We start from the raw sequence: 17,034 nt of genomic DNA on the forward strand, positions 1-17,034 counted from the left end.
TCGTAAGTCTAAACAAAAGAAAAGCTAGGTATTATTATGACTATCATTATTGTTATCTTCCTCATCATTTTAAAAATTAGCTCAGTTTGGATTAAGTGGACATTTGCCTCCAAGATTTCGTTCAATAGGTCACATTGACCCCTGAGATGAGAATGGAGCCACTGTCCCAACACCATGTTAGGAGGGACTCTACCTGAAGCTGTCCCTTAGCATGGCGGGACAGAGCACTGAACTAGGACACTGGAATTCTAACCCTGGTTCTTAGCTGGATGGCCTTAGCCACACCACTTAATTTCTGTCCTCCATTTTCCTTCATGTTTATGACAGAGATAACAGTTCTCCCCTACCTACTTCACAGGGTTGTCTTGAGGATTAAAAAAGAGATGAAAACTATTCCTTACATTTCAAGAGCACTTGGGGTGGGGGGTGGAATCCAGCTCTATTTACACCTAAGCCTTATTATCTTTTAGATAAGCTATAGAAATCCAAGAAGCCACAGCTCATCAGAGAACCCAGGCACTTCCTCCCCAGGCAGGCATAGGAGCACCGGTGTCCTGGATAGACTCCAGTTTTCATAATTGCAGTCTGCCAACCTAACCTCCCACCTCGGCTTCAATTGCCCACTGCAGCTCCCTTCTGCCAAGTCGTCTAAGTGGTGCCTGCCAGGGGTGTTCTTGAGCCTTTTGGGAGGGCCCCCTCACACATGTCAAGTCTGTCGGGTTTCTAAAAGGTGGTGAAGTATTGCTGCTATTCCTAAGTGCTTGGGAGGTGATGGGTTTTTTCTATAGAGAAGTCCCTTTTCATAATGGAAAACATCTTGTGTGGTGAAATGGTGATGGTGATGATGATGATGATGGTGGTAATGACTGACACAGAATGCCTTAAGGTTTGCAAAACACCTCGCAAACATTGTCTCACTTGATGTGCTATGATTTCCTCTGTTTTTTGCAGGAAACCAGAGGTCAGATTAAAGAACTTGTTCATTGTCCCATAGCCAGCTAATGAATGACGGAGGTAAAGTTCAAACCCAGGTCTTTCTGGCTCCAAGTTCAGTGCTCTAATCATGGGATCATAGATTTGGAGCTAGAAGGGACCTTAGAGCTCATTGAGTACAGACCACTCCCTTTAAATCCCCAGATTTTACAGCTGAGGAAATTGAGTAGAGATGAAATGACTTTACCAGAGTCACATAGCTAGTAAGTGTCCGAAGTGGAATTTGAACTCCTGTCTTCCTGACTCCGGGTTCAGCATTGTTTCCAGTATGCCATTCCTATATCTTCGTCCAAAGGAGGGTAATTGCTAGTACTTTAAGATAGCCTGTAAAGGGGCAGCTAGGTGGTGCAGTGGATAGAGAGTTCACATGTGACCTGAGACACTTGACACTTACTAGCTATGTGACCCTGGGCAAGTCACTTAACCCCATTGCCCAGAAAAAAAACAGAGAGAGAGAGAGAGAGATAGCCTGTATAGGTTCTATCTTCCTCAGACATGATATAGCCAAGGGAAACAAAGCAGTTTCTTTGGAATCAGCCTTACAGCTTTATCAGGTTGACACTGGCCCAGGAGTTGTGCTTTGTGTTGGCAGGAGCCCAGAGGCTGACCGCATGGAACGAGGACCATCATCATCTGCTCACACATCACTGCCCTTTATTGCAGAGCTCTGTGTCCTCCAGCTGCTAAAAAAAAGTCTATTTATGTTTGAAAGGAGTCTTTGAAATCAGCCAGAGAATGTTTTGTGGGCACCTGGAGCCACAGGGGGGCCAAGAAAGAAGAAGACAAGCTCCCACTCTTCCTAACTAACCAACTCGGAGTTGCTGCCCCTTTCTCATTTCTCTAAGCTCCATTTAGGGCCTGAAAATACAAATTCACTTGTCCTGTTTTCAGACATAAAAAAGATTTCTTGAAGTAGTTCCCTGGAGAGAAAGCCTATTTGATTCATTTCTGAATTTTAGCTCCATCTGAGAGGTAGTAGTGTTGTAGGAAGGGGCCTCGTTTTAGAGGCCTCAAAATCTTGGTTCTGATAAGTCCTAGATATGTGTGAACCTGATTAAGTCATTTAGCTTATCTGAGCCTCAGTCTCAGTCTCCTCTCCTGTAAAGTGGGTATAATTATATGATGCTAGCAATGCCTTCATCACCAGTTTGTCATGGCAAAAGTACTTTGGAAACCTGAAAGTACATTAAAATTGTAATAATTATTATTATCATCTGACAGAGGCCCAGCATTGAGATGGCCTAAGATTAAACCACCTTGGATTTAAAAAAAAAATCTAATTTCTTTCCCATGCATTTCACCACTTGAAGTGCCCATACTGTAATTTAATTTCTATTGCCTAACCATTCTTGAGCCTCTTAGGATCATGGATAAAGAGCTGGAAGGGGCCTTAGAGACCATCTAGTCCAATGCTCTCCTTCTTTGAAAAGGTGAAATTGAGACCCAGAAAAGTTAAATGCCTGTGTCTGGGAATGCTGGCAGGGGTATAGTAAGTAGTAGAGCTTCCAAGCTGTATTCCAAGGCCATCCATCCATTTATCCAAATTCACTGTACGGAATGTCTTCCAACGTGGCAGCGTCTATCCTGCCTCCTTCAGCCAGCTCTTGTGAGGGTCCAAGGACATCCCCTGTGTATGGACCTTAACCAGCTGAGCAGCAGCTTTTAGCCTTCTAATTTGTAGTAGTATTCTGGTTTTTGCTGCAATTTAGATCATTTACATTATAGTACTAGACTTTAACCCTCCTTCTAACATTGCCTTCTCATCCAAAGACTTGCAAATACCTTAAACCCAAATAGCCCCAGTAATTACATAATTATGAGTTAAGTAATTAAGTAATTAAAAAAAGCATTCTCAATCCAAGAATGGCTGGGCAGTCGGGGTTCTCAATCCACAAGTACTGATTAGGTGCTTCTACAGGAAAGTGCGGGGTATACAAGCAAACCAAAGAAACTTCTGCAGACCTTCTCTAGCCATAGATGAGGCAGGGCCTAGGTTCCTGCCACTTGGTAGCTCGGATCCCTTTCTTTGTTACGGTAAAAGCCTGACTACAACCACATGTCAAAACCTGCCTCTGTCAGAAGCCCATTCATTTGCTAGACTTGAAATCCTGGCTTCCCCAAGAAACCCTCCAGAGTCTGCCGAAATGAATTTGGGTCTGCAGAGGAGATGGAGGTGACTTTAGCAATTGAAACTGTAAAGCCTAATGAAGCGCAGGCTGATGCCCTCATGTGAGGGCTTAGGGCTTCTGCACCTGCTGTCATGTTGGGAAGGGTCCCCAGGATGAGATCACCTTGACAGACGACAGCTGAGCTCTTTGTTCTGATTTCTCACCTCCCCAGGCAAAGTCCACTGGGCTTGGAAATACCTCCTTAGGTGTATATCACACTTTGCAGAACAAATACAGATCTGGCTGCCTTTTCTGGCAAGCTGAAGCTCTTGCTCCAAACAAGTACATAATGAAACTATGGCCTGGTGGCATTTGTAGTTGGTGGTATTCAGAATTTGCAGCTTAATGCAAGCAAAAGGTTTTCTGAAGGGATTTTAGGGAGAAGGACCAAAGGTTTATTCAGCCAGTTTACTTTTCCAACCTATTCTCATCTTTTTAAGGTGTCCCTGTCCTTCCAAATATGAAATTGATAGTCTGTATTAATTGGTCAGCCAGCATTGATTAAGTCTGTGGCACAATGCTAGGGGCTGGGGGGTACAGAACCAAAGCAAGGCTGTCCTTGCCCTCAAAGACCTTACGTTCTATAGAAGAGATAGCACATACATATTTAATAAATAATGTACAGAATGAACAGGATCAGGATAGGGACCAGAGCTGTGATTTCAACAATGTAAAAATCTCCTCGATGGAAAAATTCCCTCCACCAGCGCAGGTCAACAGCTTCTCTGTGCCTTCAAGTCTTAGAGAGCTGCCAGACTGAGAAGTGGTCTGCCCTGAACCGTAGTCTTCCTGGTTTTGAGGCCAGCTTTCCATCCACTGCTCCAGGCTGCCTCTCAAAATAAAGACAAAGGAGGGAGAAGGCATTGGCAGATGGGAAGATCCAGAAAGGCATATTTCAGCTGAACTCTGAAGGGAACAAGAGATTCTAAGAATCAAAGGGAAGAGGGAGAACATTCCAGGCCTGGGGACAAGGAGTGGAGTTTGGAGTGTGAGGAACCGTGGGAGAGTAGGGAAGCTGGAAGGGCCGGTTGGGCCCAGGGCTTGTTGAAGGGCTTTGAATGCCAAACAGAGGCGTTTGTGTTTGATCTTAGAGGCAGTAGTGACCCACACAGTGAGGGCCATTCCTGCACAGCCCTCCCAGATTTGTAGAGGTCATGCCGTAACTTAGCTTCATACCGACCCTTGGAGGTAACTGCTATAGGTATTTTCCCCATTTAACAGCCAGGCTGAGAAAGGTTAAGTGACTTGTCCAGAGCCACATAGTTAGTGTGAGGCAGAGGAAGACTGGAAGCCAGGCCCAGCAGCCACCCTATCCACCAGCCGTCCAGAGCAGGGCCTTGGAGTCTGAAGGTTTGGGTTGGAGGCCTGCCAATGATTCCTATCACATGGGAATAATAATCTTGGTGCTTACCCACTGCTCGAGATTACTGCAAGGAAAACATTTTGTAAACAAGTATTAGAGGACTATAGGGCACTATTTTTACAATTTTTCTTTATACTAATAGCTAATATTTCTAAAGTGCCTTATAATATACTCCCTGTAGGCTATCTCATTTCAGTCTTGTACTAACTCTTTCTGACAGGTGGAATAAATTTTATTTTCCCCATTTTGTAGATAATCAATAAACATTTATTAAGCACCTACTATGTGCCGGACACTGTGCTAATAAGTGCTGGGAATACAAAAGGAGGCAAAAGACAGAGCTGCCCTCCAGGAGCTTCCCATCTAATTTACATCATCTGGTGAGATTAGGCAAGGAGAGTTGAAGTGATCAAGGTCACGCAGCTAATGAGTGTCGAAACAGAGACTCAGATCAAGATGTTCCGACTCCAAATTCAATATTCTTTCTGTTACCCACTAAGCACTTTACAAGGCATGTACCTGCTTCAGGCTGAGGAGAGCTTAGGATCATAAATTTAGAGAGGGAATGGGTATCTGAGGTCTAATCTAACCCTATTTTGCAGATAAGGAAACTGAGGCCCAAAGAGGGGAAGAAGACTTGCCTAAGACTACATAGGCAAGTCAAGGTTTGAACCCAGGTCCTCCAAATCCATATCTAGCTTCAGGCTAAGAATGATATTTATACTTAAGAACACCAGCCATCATAATGACCACCCATGATTCCAAAAAGACTGATAATGAAGCATGTTACCTGCATCCTGAAAGGGAAGTGATGGACTCAGAATAAGACATATTTTTTGGACATGGCCAATGTGAAATTTTGTTTTGCCTGACTATGCATATTTGTTACAAGGTTGTTTTTTTTTCTTGTTTGTTTTTTCTCAGAAGGAAAAAGCAGAGAAAACAGAATTTTGTTAATTGAAACAAAGTTTTTTTAAAAGAATGATACTTAATTTTACCCATTGGGGGCATGATAAATATTCAGCTACATTCAGAGATTTGTTAGAACCCTTAGTATGACATGACCATTCAGCAATTTCTGACTTACACCTTTTAATTTGAGAGAATGATATTAGGGTATGCACTTAAGTGCTCTAGCCTTAATGCTCGGCACCCCCCAGTCATCAGCAGTGAGAGTGCCTAAGGTGAAGGCAAATGCCTGTAGTCCTTTCTGCTGCAGAAGCTGAGGCTAGTAGACAGCTTCTGGCTGCAATCGGGGTAACGCCAACTGAATTGGGTGTGTGTGCTAAGTCTGGCACCAATACCGTGAACCCTGAGGAGGGATGAACAGGCCCAGATTGGAAAAAGGGAGGAAATCAGAGCTGGCTTGGTTGTCAGCATTGAGGTCAGCCCTGAGGGAGACCTCATGTGCTTCCAGCCTGGGCAAGGTAGAGAGCCCCAGACTCCAAAAACAAAACAAACTTTGTCTTTCAGTGCTGGCCTACATGCAGCTCCTCGAGGACTACTCAGAGCCCCAGCCTTCCATGTTCTACCAGACGCCCCAGAATGAGCACATCTACCAGCAGAAAAACAAACTCCTCATGGAGGTCTACGGCTTTAATGACTCCTTCACCCAGGAGCTGGCCCCGCCCCCTGCCCTGCCCCCCAAGCAGAGGCAGCTGGTAAGTGGCACCCCCCAGACCCTGCCCAGTCCCAGCCTGACAGCCTCGAGAGTTCCTTGAGGGAAGTGACTCTGTCCTCACTCTCATTCTCAAGCAAGAATTTCGGATCTGAACCATGAGCTAGGACAGTCCTTACACACCATTTACTGGGTCAGCCCTGTCTTCCAGTTCAAGGCTCTGGAAATTCACCTGTGTCACTCAGATCTCTCATATCTCCCTGATGTCTGGTTTGCTCTTTAGGTTCACTAACAGTCTGCTGGGCTCCCAGCTGTCCTGCTGATAGTTTTATCCGATGCTGTGATGGGGTTTGTGCTGCTATGCGCACAAAGGACATTGCTTTTCTCTGCTGATGCTCACTTTCCCTCTTCCTCCTCTCTTCTGGTTCAGAAATTAACCCTCCCAGGAAGAACTTAATCAGGGCGTAGAGAATGGTTGGTATACAACTCAGGCCTAGGGTCTCTACTTAGTAGTGCCTAATCCCTCCTCTTCCTTACACACAATGCAGGGATCTGAGGATCACATGGAGGTAAAGGGCTTTCTAAACTATCAGGTCCTATAGATTTCTACACTTGGAAAGGGAGAGAAAGCACCATCTCTCTAGATTCTAGCCCTGGCCATAAGATGGCCTAGTTAAAACCCAACATTGAAGCAAGAGCATGACTTTCATCCATGGGTTTTTGGCCTGTTTTTGCTTGGTGGAACACTTTGGCATTCTGGTGAGACCTATGAATTCTTTCTCAAAATAATTTTCTTAATGCATAAAATACATAAAATTAAAAAGAAAACCAGTTATATTGAAATAGTTATCAAATTTTTTTAAGACAAGTTCATAGATCCCAGATTAAGAGCCTCTACTTTAGACAGATCCATCCTGCATTTTAGGTGTCCTATGTTTGTTTCTCTTTTGATTAATCATAGGATCCTAGATTTAAAACCAGAAGGGACTTTAAAGGCCATCTAATCCAACCCTTTCATTTTTTTTTAAAATTAGGCAATTGGGGTTAAGTGACTTGCCCAGGGTCACACAGCTAGTAAGTGACAAGTGTTCGGTCTAAGGCCAAATTTGAACTCAGGTCCTTCTGACTTCCGCTGCACCACCTAGCTGCCCCCAACCCTTTCATTTTACCAATGAGGAAACTGAGGCATAGAACCATGAAGTGACTTATCAGCATCCACTGAAGTTTGGCATCTGAGGCAGGATTAAACCCAAGCATTCTACATCTGTGTTTTTGTCCATGACAACTATTTCAAAATCCTCCTATTTGAAGGATGTTCTTTACTTTTAATGAACAAAAAAAGTCACCACCAAAGACAAACCATACTCAGGGGCATCCGCCCACCCAGAGTGGTCTGGAGAGGCCTGGAGGGCTCTGTGGGTATTGCCCTTCCTGAAGCCTTTCTGTGCTCCTGTGGATTGCTCACATGGACCTTTTTTAGAATTCAAACGTATCCTTTAGCCATCTTCCCTCCTTTAGCAGCGGGGAAAAAAATAAAAAAAACGGGCCCCCCAGAAGGCAATTCCAGACCCTTTCAGCCTCAAATGTGATGTTTTGCTTCTCAGCCACCCCATCTGGCACCTCTTTAACAAGAAGAAGTAAAAGGTCCCAGCACATTGGGCGATTTTTCTTTTCTTTTTTTTCGCATTACAAGAGGCTCCCGAGGTACAGCCCTCGCTTCTCCTAGAAGCAGAGGCCGACTGGAGCATAAATTCCATTTTTGTGCCTGCAGTTTACTTTCAGGAGCAGGGCTGGTGTCGTCATTCGTCAAAAGCCCATTCCTGATTTGTGGAGCATTTTCCCTAGCTCCTGCTTCCATTAAGTCCATAAGAATATCTGCATTGGTGTCTTGATGACCCTGGCTAAACTGAATCTTTCAGTTTAGTAAAAAGAAACAGCCATTTCTAAAAATGTCTTATGAATAGGGTTTTTACAAATACCATTGCCGCTTCCCAGTGACTGCCTCTTCCCCAATAAAACCTTCCCTTGTGACAAATTAGTATAACCAGGTGACACACAACAGCATATTGGCCAGCTCTGAAAATGTGTGTCCATTCTGCAGCTGGAGTCCAGCATCAGTCTGAACAGGGATATCTTAGTTTGGTTTGGTTTGATTCTCTGTGGTAGCTTCGTCTAGGGTAGAGAACTCCAGTGAACATCTAGTGACCCGGAGTCTTGTTCTGGCTCTGCCCCTCACCACCTGAGTGACCTTGGGCAAGCAAATTCCCTTCTCTAGGCATGCAGTTCTCACCTGCAAAATGGAAATAATACCTGCCCACTACACTGCCAGTTACTGAAATAATGATGAGATGACAGATATAAAGCTGCTTTCAAAAAAAGTTTAAGTGGTGGGAGTGGAGGGGCATACATAGGGAGGATTACATTACAGCCATTATGCCCCAGCGAACCGCTAAACATGAGTTTGCCCAGAAGACTGTGGAAACCCTGCCACTCTGTGAGATCTCAATTAGAATCGAAATGCTTATTTTCTCCTAAAGTGGAAGGGGAATTCTTACATGCAGACGTTGCAAATCCACACTGATGGCTGCTTGGGTTTCTCCTCCAGACTGTAATTTCTCACAGGCTCCTAGGTTTCCCAAACAGGGATCCAAAGACTCAGTAGGGGAAGGAAGCCCTTCCTTGTTATGGGCGCTTGGACCAGAGCACTGTGATGTATGGGCCCAGTGGAGGAGAGATTCCAAGATGGGCATCCAACAGGTCCCAATGTGCCCTTCCTTTATCTTATGAAAAAATATTTCCAGCACTCAGCGTCGCGTGCCCAGTGTAGCTAATCTGTAGCAGGCTTTGTGAGTCAGTAAACTAACCCAGGAAATAGCGCTCCATCTCCAAAGGGGCTCTGAATTTAGTTTGTTTGGCCTGTCCACTTATCCTTTATTCACACTCTATTGTTCTCTGCTTTTTTTTATCCTTCCTCCCTTTTTGCCCCCTTGTTTCTGTCCAGCAGGCCTCCTATGCTGCCTCTTCCTTCTCCTCTGTCTCCTACTGTGTCCAGCCAACTAAAGTGCCCTTCACGCCCGAGGACACCAGTGCCACTCAGGGCCTCGGTATGTCCGTCTCTAACTCCTTTCTCAGCCGGCACAGCTCCTTCCCTGTGCACTCGGTGAGTCTGTTCCTCCAGTTTCTTTACCTCCTGAATGCTGTGTTCTGTGTCAATGCCTCTACCTGTTCTCCAGAGGGACTCTGTCTGCACTCAGTGCCTCACAAGAGAATCCGTGCTGTCAGGGATCCGTTTGGCAACAACACACCTGATGAGAAGCATCCTAGCTCTGCCTTTCAGCAGGTAGTCTAGAAATAGGCAGGAAAGGAGCATGGGTTGTGTGTCCGAGGCCTTGGGTGGATTAGAAGGTTTATCTTGGAGGGGGCGGATGGGGAGAATCTGGCTTCAAGATTCCCAGGCAGATGCTTCACCATCTGATTCTCCAGTGTGCCTGTCACCTGCAGCGGTACCATGGTATATAGTGGGAGGCATTCTGGTTCAGTTGCTTTACAAAGACAGTCGTGAACACTCCCCCGGTAAAAGGTCTTGGTGTTGATGCTGTCCTTCCCACTCCTCCTTGCCTCAGTTCTGTAGCTTTCCTCTCTTTAAGCATAAAAAGATGCTGGTTGTCTGTGGAACAGCATAGGTAGTTAGCAGCAGAGAGAACAAATTTTCTGAGTTTGCCCCAATGTCTGGAATGAGGGATTAATAGGATGACAATGAAACAGAAGTTGACGTGTTTTATAGAACCTGTGAGTGCTGGATTTGAAGTCAGAACACTGGGGTTCAAATCCAGTGCGCTCTAGAGGTAGTGAGTCCCCCTTCCAGCAGACTGCTCGTTGGATATGTTATAATGGTGATTCCTTGTGTGAGTTGAGCTACGTGGCCATTGAGGTCCCTTTCAACCTCCGATGCTTCTGTGAAAATTCCTCCTTTGCCACCTATGACCACTACGACCCGTGTGTCATCAAGCCTGTCTTGACTTCTGGTCCCTCTTCTGTAAAATGAAAGGTTTGGACTAAGTGTAGTTTGAAGTCCCTTCCAACTCTAATCTGTGATCAAATGACCTGTATTCTAGTGCTGTAACCTTGGGGCCAGTCATTCATCCCCCTATGTTTTCTCATCTGTAAAATAGGAAGAATGATATCTATACTATTGATGTCATAGGCTTGTTGTGCAGGTCATAAGAGAAAAATGAATGTAAAGTATTTTGTAAACTACAAGTAGTGATTGACATTTATATAACACTTTAAATTTTGTAAAGTGTTGTTACATATTTGATCTTATTTTTAGTACTACAGGCATCCTGCTGAGGTATATACCCCCTCTTACAAATGAGGAAGGTAAAGTTCACAGAGGTTAAGTGATCACAGAGCTATTTAGTATCAGAGGCAGGATTTCAATATGTTTTCCTGGAGCCTGGTCCAATACTGTCTACCACCCTACACTACCTAAGTAATTAGTTATTGTTGATTTTTAAATAGAGATAATCTCTACCTATTTCACATGACTGTTGTAAGAATAAAAAGGGGACATATGAGAAAACTACATCTAGAAAGCATGCTGCTATTCTACTTTTGTGTAAGAGAATCTGAAACCATCCCGTTACTTGCCTAAAAGACACAAGTAAAACCTATCTTCTTCCTTTCGTCCAAGGGTTCTTAACCTCAGGGTGGGGGCAACCAGTCTGTGAACTTGGTTATTGTTTTTTGTAAATACTTTTGATAACTTTATTTCAATGTAACTGGTTTCCTTTGTAATCCCATGTATTTGATTTTATGCATTTAAAAATATTATTTTGAGAAGGGGTCCATAGCTATCATCAGACTGCCAAAGGATTCCAGTACGCAAAGAAGTTAAGAACTCCTGATTTAATATCTTAAAAGAGTCATCAGGACCCCTGTTTTTTTTTGTTTGTTTTATGAGGCATTTGGGGTTAAGTGACTTGCCCAGAGTCACACAGCTCATGAGTGTTATGTGTCTGAGTCTGGATTTGAATTCAGGTCCTCTTGACTCCAGGGCCGGTGCTCTATCCACTCACTGTGCCATCTGGCTGCCCCCCTGATTTCTTTTGTTTGGGTTTTGCTGCTAACTTGCTTTGTGTCCTTGAGCAAATCCCTGACCTCTATGTCTCAACTGCTGCCTAATTTTCTTTGTGATCACTATTCTCTAGGGAATAGGGAATTCAATTCAGTTAATTCATCCAGGACTTAATAAGGACCGAGTGTGTGTCCACAAAGTGGACTAGGCACAGGGAAGAAAAAGCTCAAAACAAAACTGTCACTGTCCTCATGGAGCTTATGTTCTATTGTAAGTCACACAAAAATTCTCATCATCCTTCAGAACAAGGAGTCATGTATGTAACGGCTCATAAAGAAGAGGCAGGGGCAGAGTGGGACTAGGAGTCAAGAACACTTGAATTTAGATCCTGCCTTAGCAGGAAAGCAAACCTGAAAATGCAGTAGAAGGCCAGTGTCCATCTCCCCCCAACTCTCTTGCCTAGGCAGGTGTCCCCCAGCAGTTCTTCCTTACCACATGTCCTTCTCACTCCTGGCTGTTGACTATGCTCTTTATCCAAGCACAGAAACTGTCAGGATTGTTCTGAGGCAATTTCTGCAGTAACCCTTGGAAGCCATTTAGGTTGTGATGACAGGTGAGGGGGACATTTTTCTTTAGAAAAAAAAGAAATATTAGGGGAAGGAGATGACAGTATCACTTGGTGTATATAAACACATCATAGTGTCTATGGGGCACTGATATAGTTGTGAGACATTTCATATTTGAAAGAAAATGTTCCAATTAACCCATAATAGTTTATTAAGTGCTTACCGTGTATTAAGCACTTGGGATACAAAGAAAGGCAAATAGTCCCTGCCCTCAAGGAGCTTCCATTCCAATGAGAGAGATACCATGTGTATAAAAAAGTGCAAGAGGAGATGGAAAGTAGCCTTATAGAAGACTGTTAAGATCCCAGGGGCTTGGCCAAACAAAAGTGCTTCATTAAAAGGAGATTGCCCCTGGGGCCCAAAATGACATCTTGTAATATGTTAAATGCTTAGAATATTTGACAGCTGACACACTGAAATGCAGAAAGGTGGTTTGTTCTAACATCGTACCCTTGCATTAGTCATCTTTCTGACCTTAGTATCTAAGAGATGAGACACAGCCAAGCTTAGTGGGGTTTGGAATGCTATCAGGGAACACCCTTTAACCCTGGACAGATCAGTCTTGTATTCCATCCAATATTGTTGGGCCTCAGACTTGTCACAGCACAGGGAGCGAGGGGAAACACAGCACAGGGTGAGAGGACTTTGAAGACATTGAAAGTGTCTCTGGTCACACTACCCTAGCCTCTTTTCCACAAAAAGTTTATTGCCCAAAAAAGCCCACATAAGCAAATTTGTAGGATGTACTATATGATTAAGCTGTAGGCACTTACTGGTTTTAAGGGAGATTTAGATTTAGGGTCTAAATATTGTTCCCATACACATCTACCAGATAGAAAGCAATTAGTACTAATTATTAAATTAATTTATTTGCTCAGCTCTGCATTGCATCGTGCTAGCTGCTGGTAGAGATCCAATGATAGCTAAAGTCCTCTATTAATTAACATGGGGATCTTAATCTTAATTTGCAAAATTACAAAAGCGCAAAACACTCCTTAAATATATGCTGGAGCAATAAAGCCACTGCAGAGGTCAGCTGAGTCAGGCAGATCGCTGAAAGAGCATGGATCTCTCTGCCCCTCATCCCTGCCTTGCTCAGTAGCAACCACACCTACTTCAAGAAGCATCCTGAACCTCTGGATAAAACCTGTAGAGTGCAGACCCGTTCCCAAGACAGGGTGCTAGGGACAGGTTGAAGGGGAGGAGCACCTGAGATCCCTAGTGGCTGCCTTTTCCTGGGACTTCAAGCTATGGAATTCTACCCCTTTTATCTCTAGAGAGCCTTTGAAGGCATTACACTCTTGTTGAAGGCTTGACAGCTGGATAGCCCAGTGGATAGAGTGCTGGAGGTAAAGTCAGGAAGACTGAATTCAGATCCTGCCTCAGATACTTACCAAGTCTCTCTCTGCCTCAGTTTCCTCATCTTTAAAATAGGGATAATTATTATTACACCGACGTCCCAAATCATGAGTCTAAAAATGAAATATATATATATATATATATATGTAAAGCGCTTCACAGACCTTAAAGTTCTATATGAAATGTTTACTATCATTGTTAATATTATTATTATTATAGGATTATGATAACAGCCTCTTTTCCATAGTAAACACATACCATTTGCTCCCTTTGGGGAGAACTTTCATCTTTCTTTATTAGTGTTAGGTCTTTAGAAGGCTTTTGGATTTTTTACTGTTTGTATTTTTTAAAATTGAGGCAGGTAGGTGGTACAGTGGATAAAGCACTGGGTCTGGAGTCAGGAAGACTCATCTTCCTGAATTCAAAAACCCGGCCTCAGACACTTACCTGGGGCAAGTCACTTAACCCTGCTTGCCTCAGTTTCCTCATCTGTAAAATAAGCTGGAGAAGGAAATGGCAAACTACTCCAGTATCTTGGCCAAAAAACCTCCAGTGGGGTCATGAAGAATCAGACACAATTGAAAATAACTGAGCAACATCTTTTTTAAATTATGAAATGTTTATAGTGCCTTATAGTAACCTCCCCCAAGATTACCTTGTATTTGATTTGTGTGCATGTGTATACACACATTCACACACACATACACACATACACTCTCTGACATACTCTCTCACACACATACACACTCACACAAATGCTATGCATATACACACACACCTTTTGTTTCATCCATTAGAAGAATGTAAGCTCATTGAAGGCAGCAGCTCTTCTGTATCTCCAACACCCAGCACAATGCCTGGCCCATAACACACAGCTAATGATTCCTTGGAAATTGATTATAAGAGGAATATGAAGAAAAATTTCCATGCCCTGGAAAAACTTACACTCTTTTTGAGAAAATAAGACATAAATGGATGTGAAGCTAAAAAGCCCAAGTGTGAACAGGGCAACACAACAGGACAAGAAGGGTGTTGAAGCTGATCCCTGTGGGCCTGGTAAGTGCTGCCGATGTTCTGGAGGAGTTCTGGGAAGGGCAGCGATCATTGCGAGGTGGGGATGGTTGGAGAGAACTTGGCATTGGAAGGCCACTGGAGCTAGGTCTCAATGAACAGGTAGGATTTTGCAGATGAAGTGCCCTGAGAGGGCATTTCAGGCTGAGGGGGGAATGGAGTGCAGTGAAGAGGCCTAGAAGCTGTGTTGTTGGAGATCAGCCTGGAACGTATTGGCCTAAATAATCTGTATTGTGACTAGAATGGTGTCTTGGTGCAGCAGGCAGGGCACCAGGTTTGGAGTGAGAAGACCTGGGTTCAAATCCCACCTCTCCTGCTTCACTGTCTGCATGACTTTACGGAAGCCACTCAATTTCACTGGGCCTCAGTGTCTTCATCTGTAAAATGAGTTGAGTTATATTAGATGACATGTAGAAGGTCCCTTCCAGTTCTAAACCTATATACTCAAAGCTGTTTAAAGTTTTTAAAAGATACTGAAGTGAATAACAAAAAGTAACCTCTCTCTAACTCCCTCCATATCCCTTTTATTCACTTTATTTGAATGCAATGATTTTTTTCAAGTGGTTTACTCCACTTTCTGTCCGTTTTTATAACTCTGTTGTTGTCTGAGTCATTCAAAGTGATCCTGTCCTCTTCTGCTGCCCCTGGTCTTCCCTTGTCTGCTTTCTTGGCCCTGATCCCAACTTTCCTGTGGGCTGTATTCTCAGCTCAGCCTGCACAGTTTGGCTCACATTGCACAGACTGTATGTCCTTCCCCTCTCTCTCCCCCTCCCCTTAATACTGGCCCCTCTGAGTACTTTCCAAATTAGACATCTGAATTCCCAATATGGCTTTTCTTTCCCATATTCCTTCTCTTGACAGTGGGTGTGTGTGTATGTGTGTGTGTGTGTGTGTGTGTAAGTTCTATGCTCTTATGACTTATTGTTGTAAGAGAATTTAGATTGGATCCCTGTACTCTTTGCTAATGATTTCATAAAAATATCTCCTTATAATTGTCAGGCTTATGTGTGCCCTGAAGATAAGAGATCAAAGAAGTTAGAAAAATCTTCCCTTCCAACCCCTTCCTCCATCACATGTATGTGTTCAGATACATGTGTGTTCACAAACACATTCATGCACACACACACACCCCTCCATAACTGAGACCCATGGTGTTTACTATCAGATATAATTGCTGTGAGATTGGAGAATAATCTTCCACCATTCTGGCTTCCAGAATGACATTTGGAAAAAGAACATTTGTTAACAGACCCAGATTTTAAGAAAATGATTTGAAGGATTGTTTTTCTGAAAAATCTTTGAGATGAGGAAATTCAAGTTATTTCACCTTGAGAGCTTTGGGGTGTGGGAGATACACACACACACACACACACACACCCCTCCATAAAGCAGCTGGTACACCACCCTAGGTAAAAATAGGATAACTCTGAGATGTCAGACCTAAGTGTTGGTGGCCCAGCACATATGTTCATACCAGAAGGCTTGCCTTAATGTAGACTGTAACTTCTGTGTAGCACTCTATCCTCCTCTGTCAATAAAATAGTGAGAAAGATATTTTTTCCCTGTTTATATGATGCCCTAAATCAAGGGAGGGAAGTGTGTGAGACCATATTTTTGAGAGTTTCAGAAGACAATGTAGCAGAAAGAGCACCGGATTTAGAGTCAGAAGATGTGGGTCCTAATTGAAGCTCTGCCCACTGGGTGTCCCTTCCCCTCTATAAGCCTCTGTGGGACCAGAATATGATCCTGACAGTCCCTCCCCACTCTAAGCCTCTGGGCTGTCTTTGAGAGGCCTCAGATAGTCAAGCAATCTTGCTGTGTATGTCACTAAGATGGTCTGGGAAGAATAAAAAGAGAGAAGTGATAAAGACAGGGAGCACAGCAGTAGATGAGAAAGGGATAGAAAATGAGAGTGCCAACCATAGCAGTCACACAGGACATGACAATACAAGGTTTTCTCTTGCCGCAGACATTGGGACCTGAAGGGAAGAATACTACAGAGGCATTGGCCATTATTTTAGTTTCCTGTCTTCTTTTGGTCTCATATTCTTGTTTCCTTTTGGTATGTACTCTTATTATGACTTTTTTTTTTCCCGGCAAGGATGGAGGAAGAGTGTCAGGATGGAAGAGTAAATAAAGTGCTTAGTTTGAAAAAACAGATGCCTGGGTTCGAATTCCACTTCTGACACCAGATGTGTGGCCGTGGGCAAATCGTATAACCTTTCCAAACCTCAGTTTCCTCACCTGTAATTTGGGGATAATAATACCTGTTAGGTGCCTGCTTCACAGGGTTGTTGAAAAGCTCAGGTCCCAGCATGGAAAACACTGCAAACTTTTCAGCATTGTAAATGTCATTTGTTATTATCATATAGGCATTGAGAGGGAATTGCAGAGGCAGCATGATATAGTAGAGAGAGCGCCGGCCATGGAATCAGGGAGACCTGGGTTCAGGTCTCTGACACATACTTGCTTTGTAACAGTGGGAAGATCACTTAATTTCCCTGCCTCTTGGGCAATTCTGTAAGACTCTAAATTTCCATCCTATTGATCTTCTGCTTACTGGGAATTTCCACACCAAGGAGTCCCCCATAAAGATAGACTCACAGAACTGGACCAAAAAAAAGAAAGAAAGAGGGAAGTGGGCAAAAGAGGCTAGGATCAGGCTGCTGACCCAGCTTAGATAGCTAGACTGGCAGGAGAGACAAAGAACTCTAGCAGCCATGAAGTAACTGACCTTTGGGGAGTGGTTTTAGTCTCTT

The 17,034-nt window shown here is 43.6% G+C and overlaps 1 protein-coding gene across 2 annotated transcripts in view; it reads left to right on the forward strand.

The window, feature by feature from the left end:
• RAPGEF1 (Rap guanine nucleotide exchange factor 1) overlaps positions 1 to 17,034 on the forward strand; it is a 164,137-nt gene that overhangs the window by 100,329 nt on the left and 46,774 nt on the right. For both annotated transcript variants that reach the window (XM_027869362.1, XM_027869363.1), the window contains exon 11: positions 5,998 to 6,185. In XM_027869362.1, the coding sequence (XP_027725163.1) occupies positions 5,998 to 6,185 (188 nt within the window). The remainder of the gene's footprint in view (positions 1 to 5,997; positions 6,186 to 17,034) is intronic.

This window comes from Vombatus ursinus, unplaced genomic scaffold (genome assembly GCF_900497805.2).
Source record: "Vombatus ursinus unplaced genomic scaffold, bare-nosed wombat genome assembly UNPS02014793.1, whole genome shotgun sequence".
NCBI lineage: Eukaryota > Metazoa > Chordata > Mammalia > Diprotodontia > Vombatidae > Vombatus > Vombatus ursinus.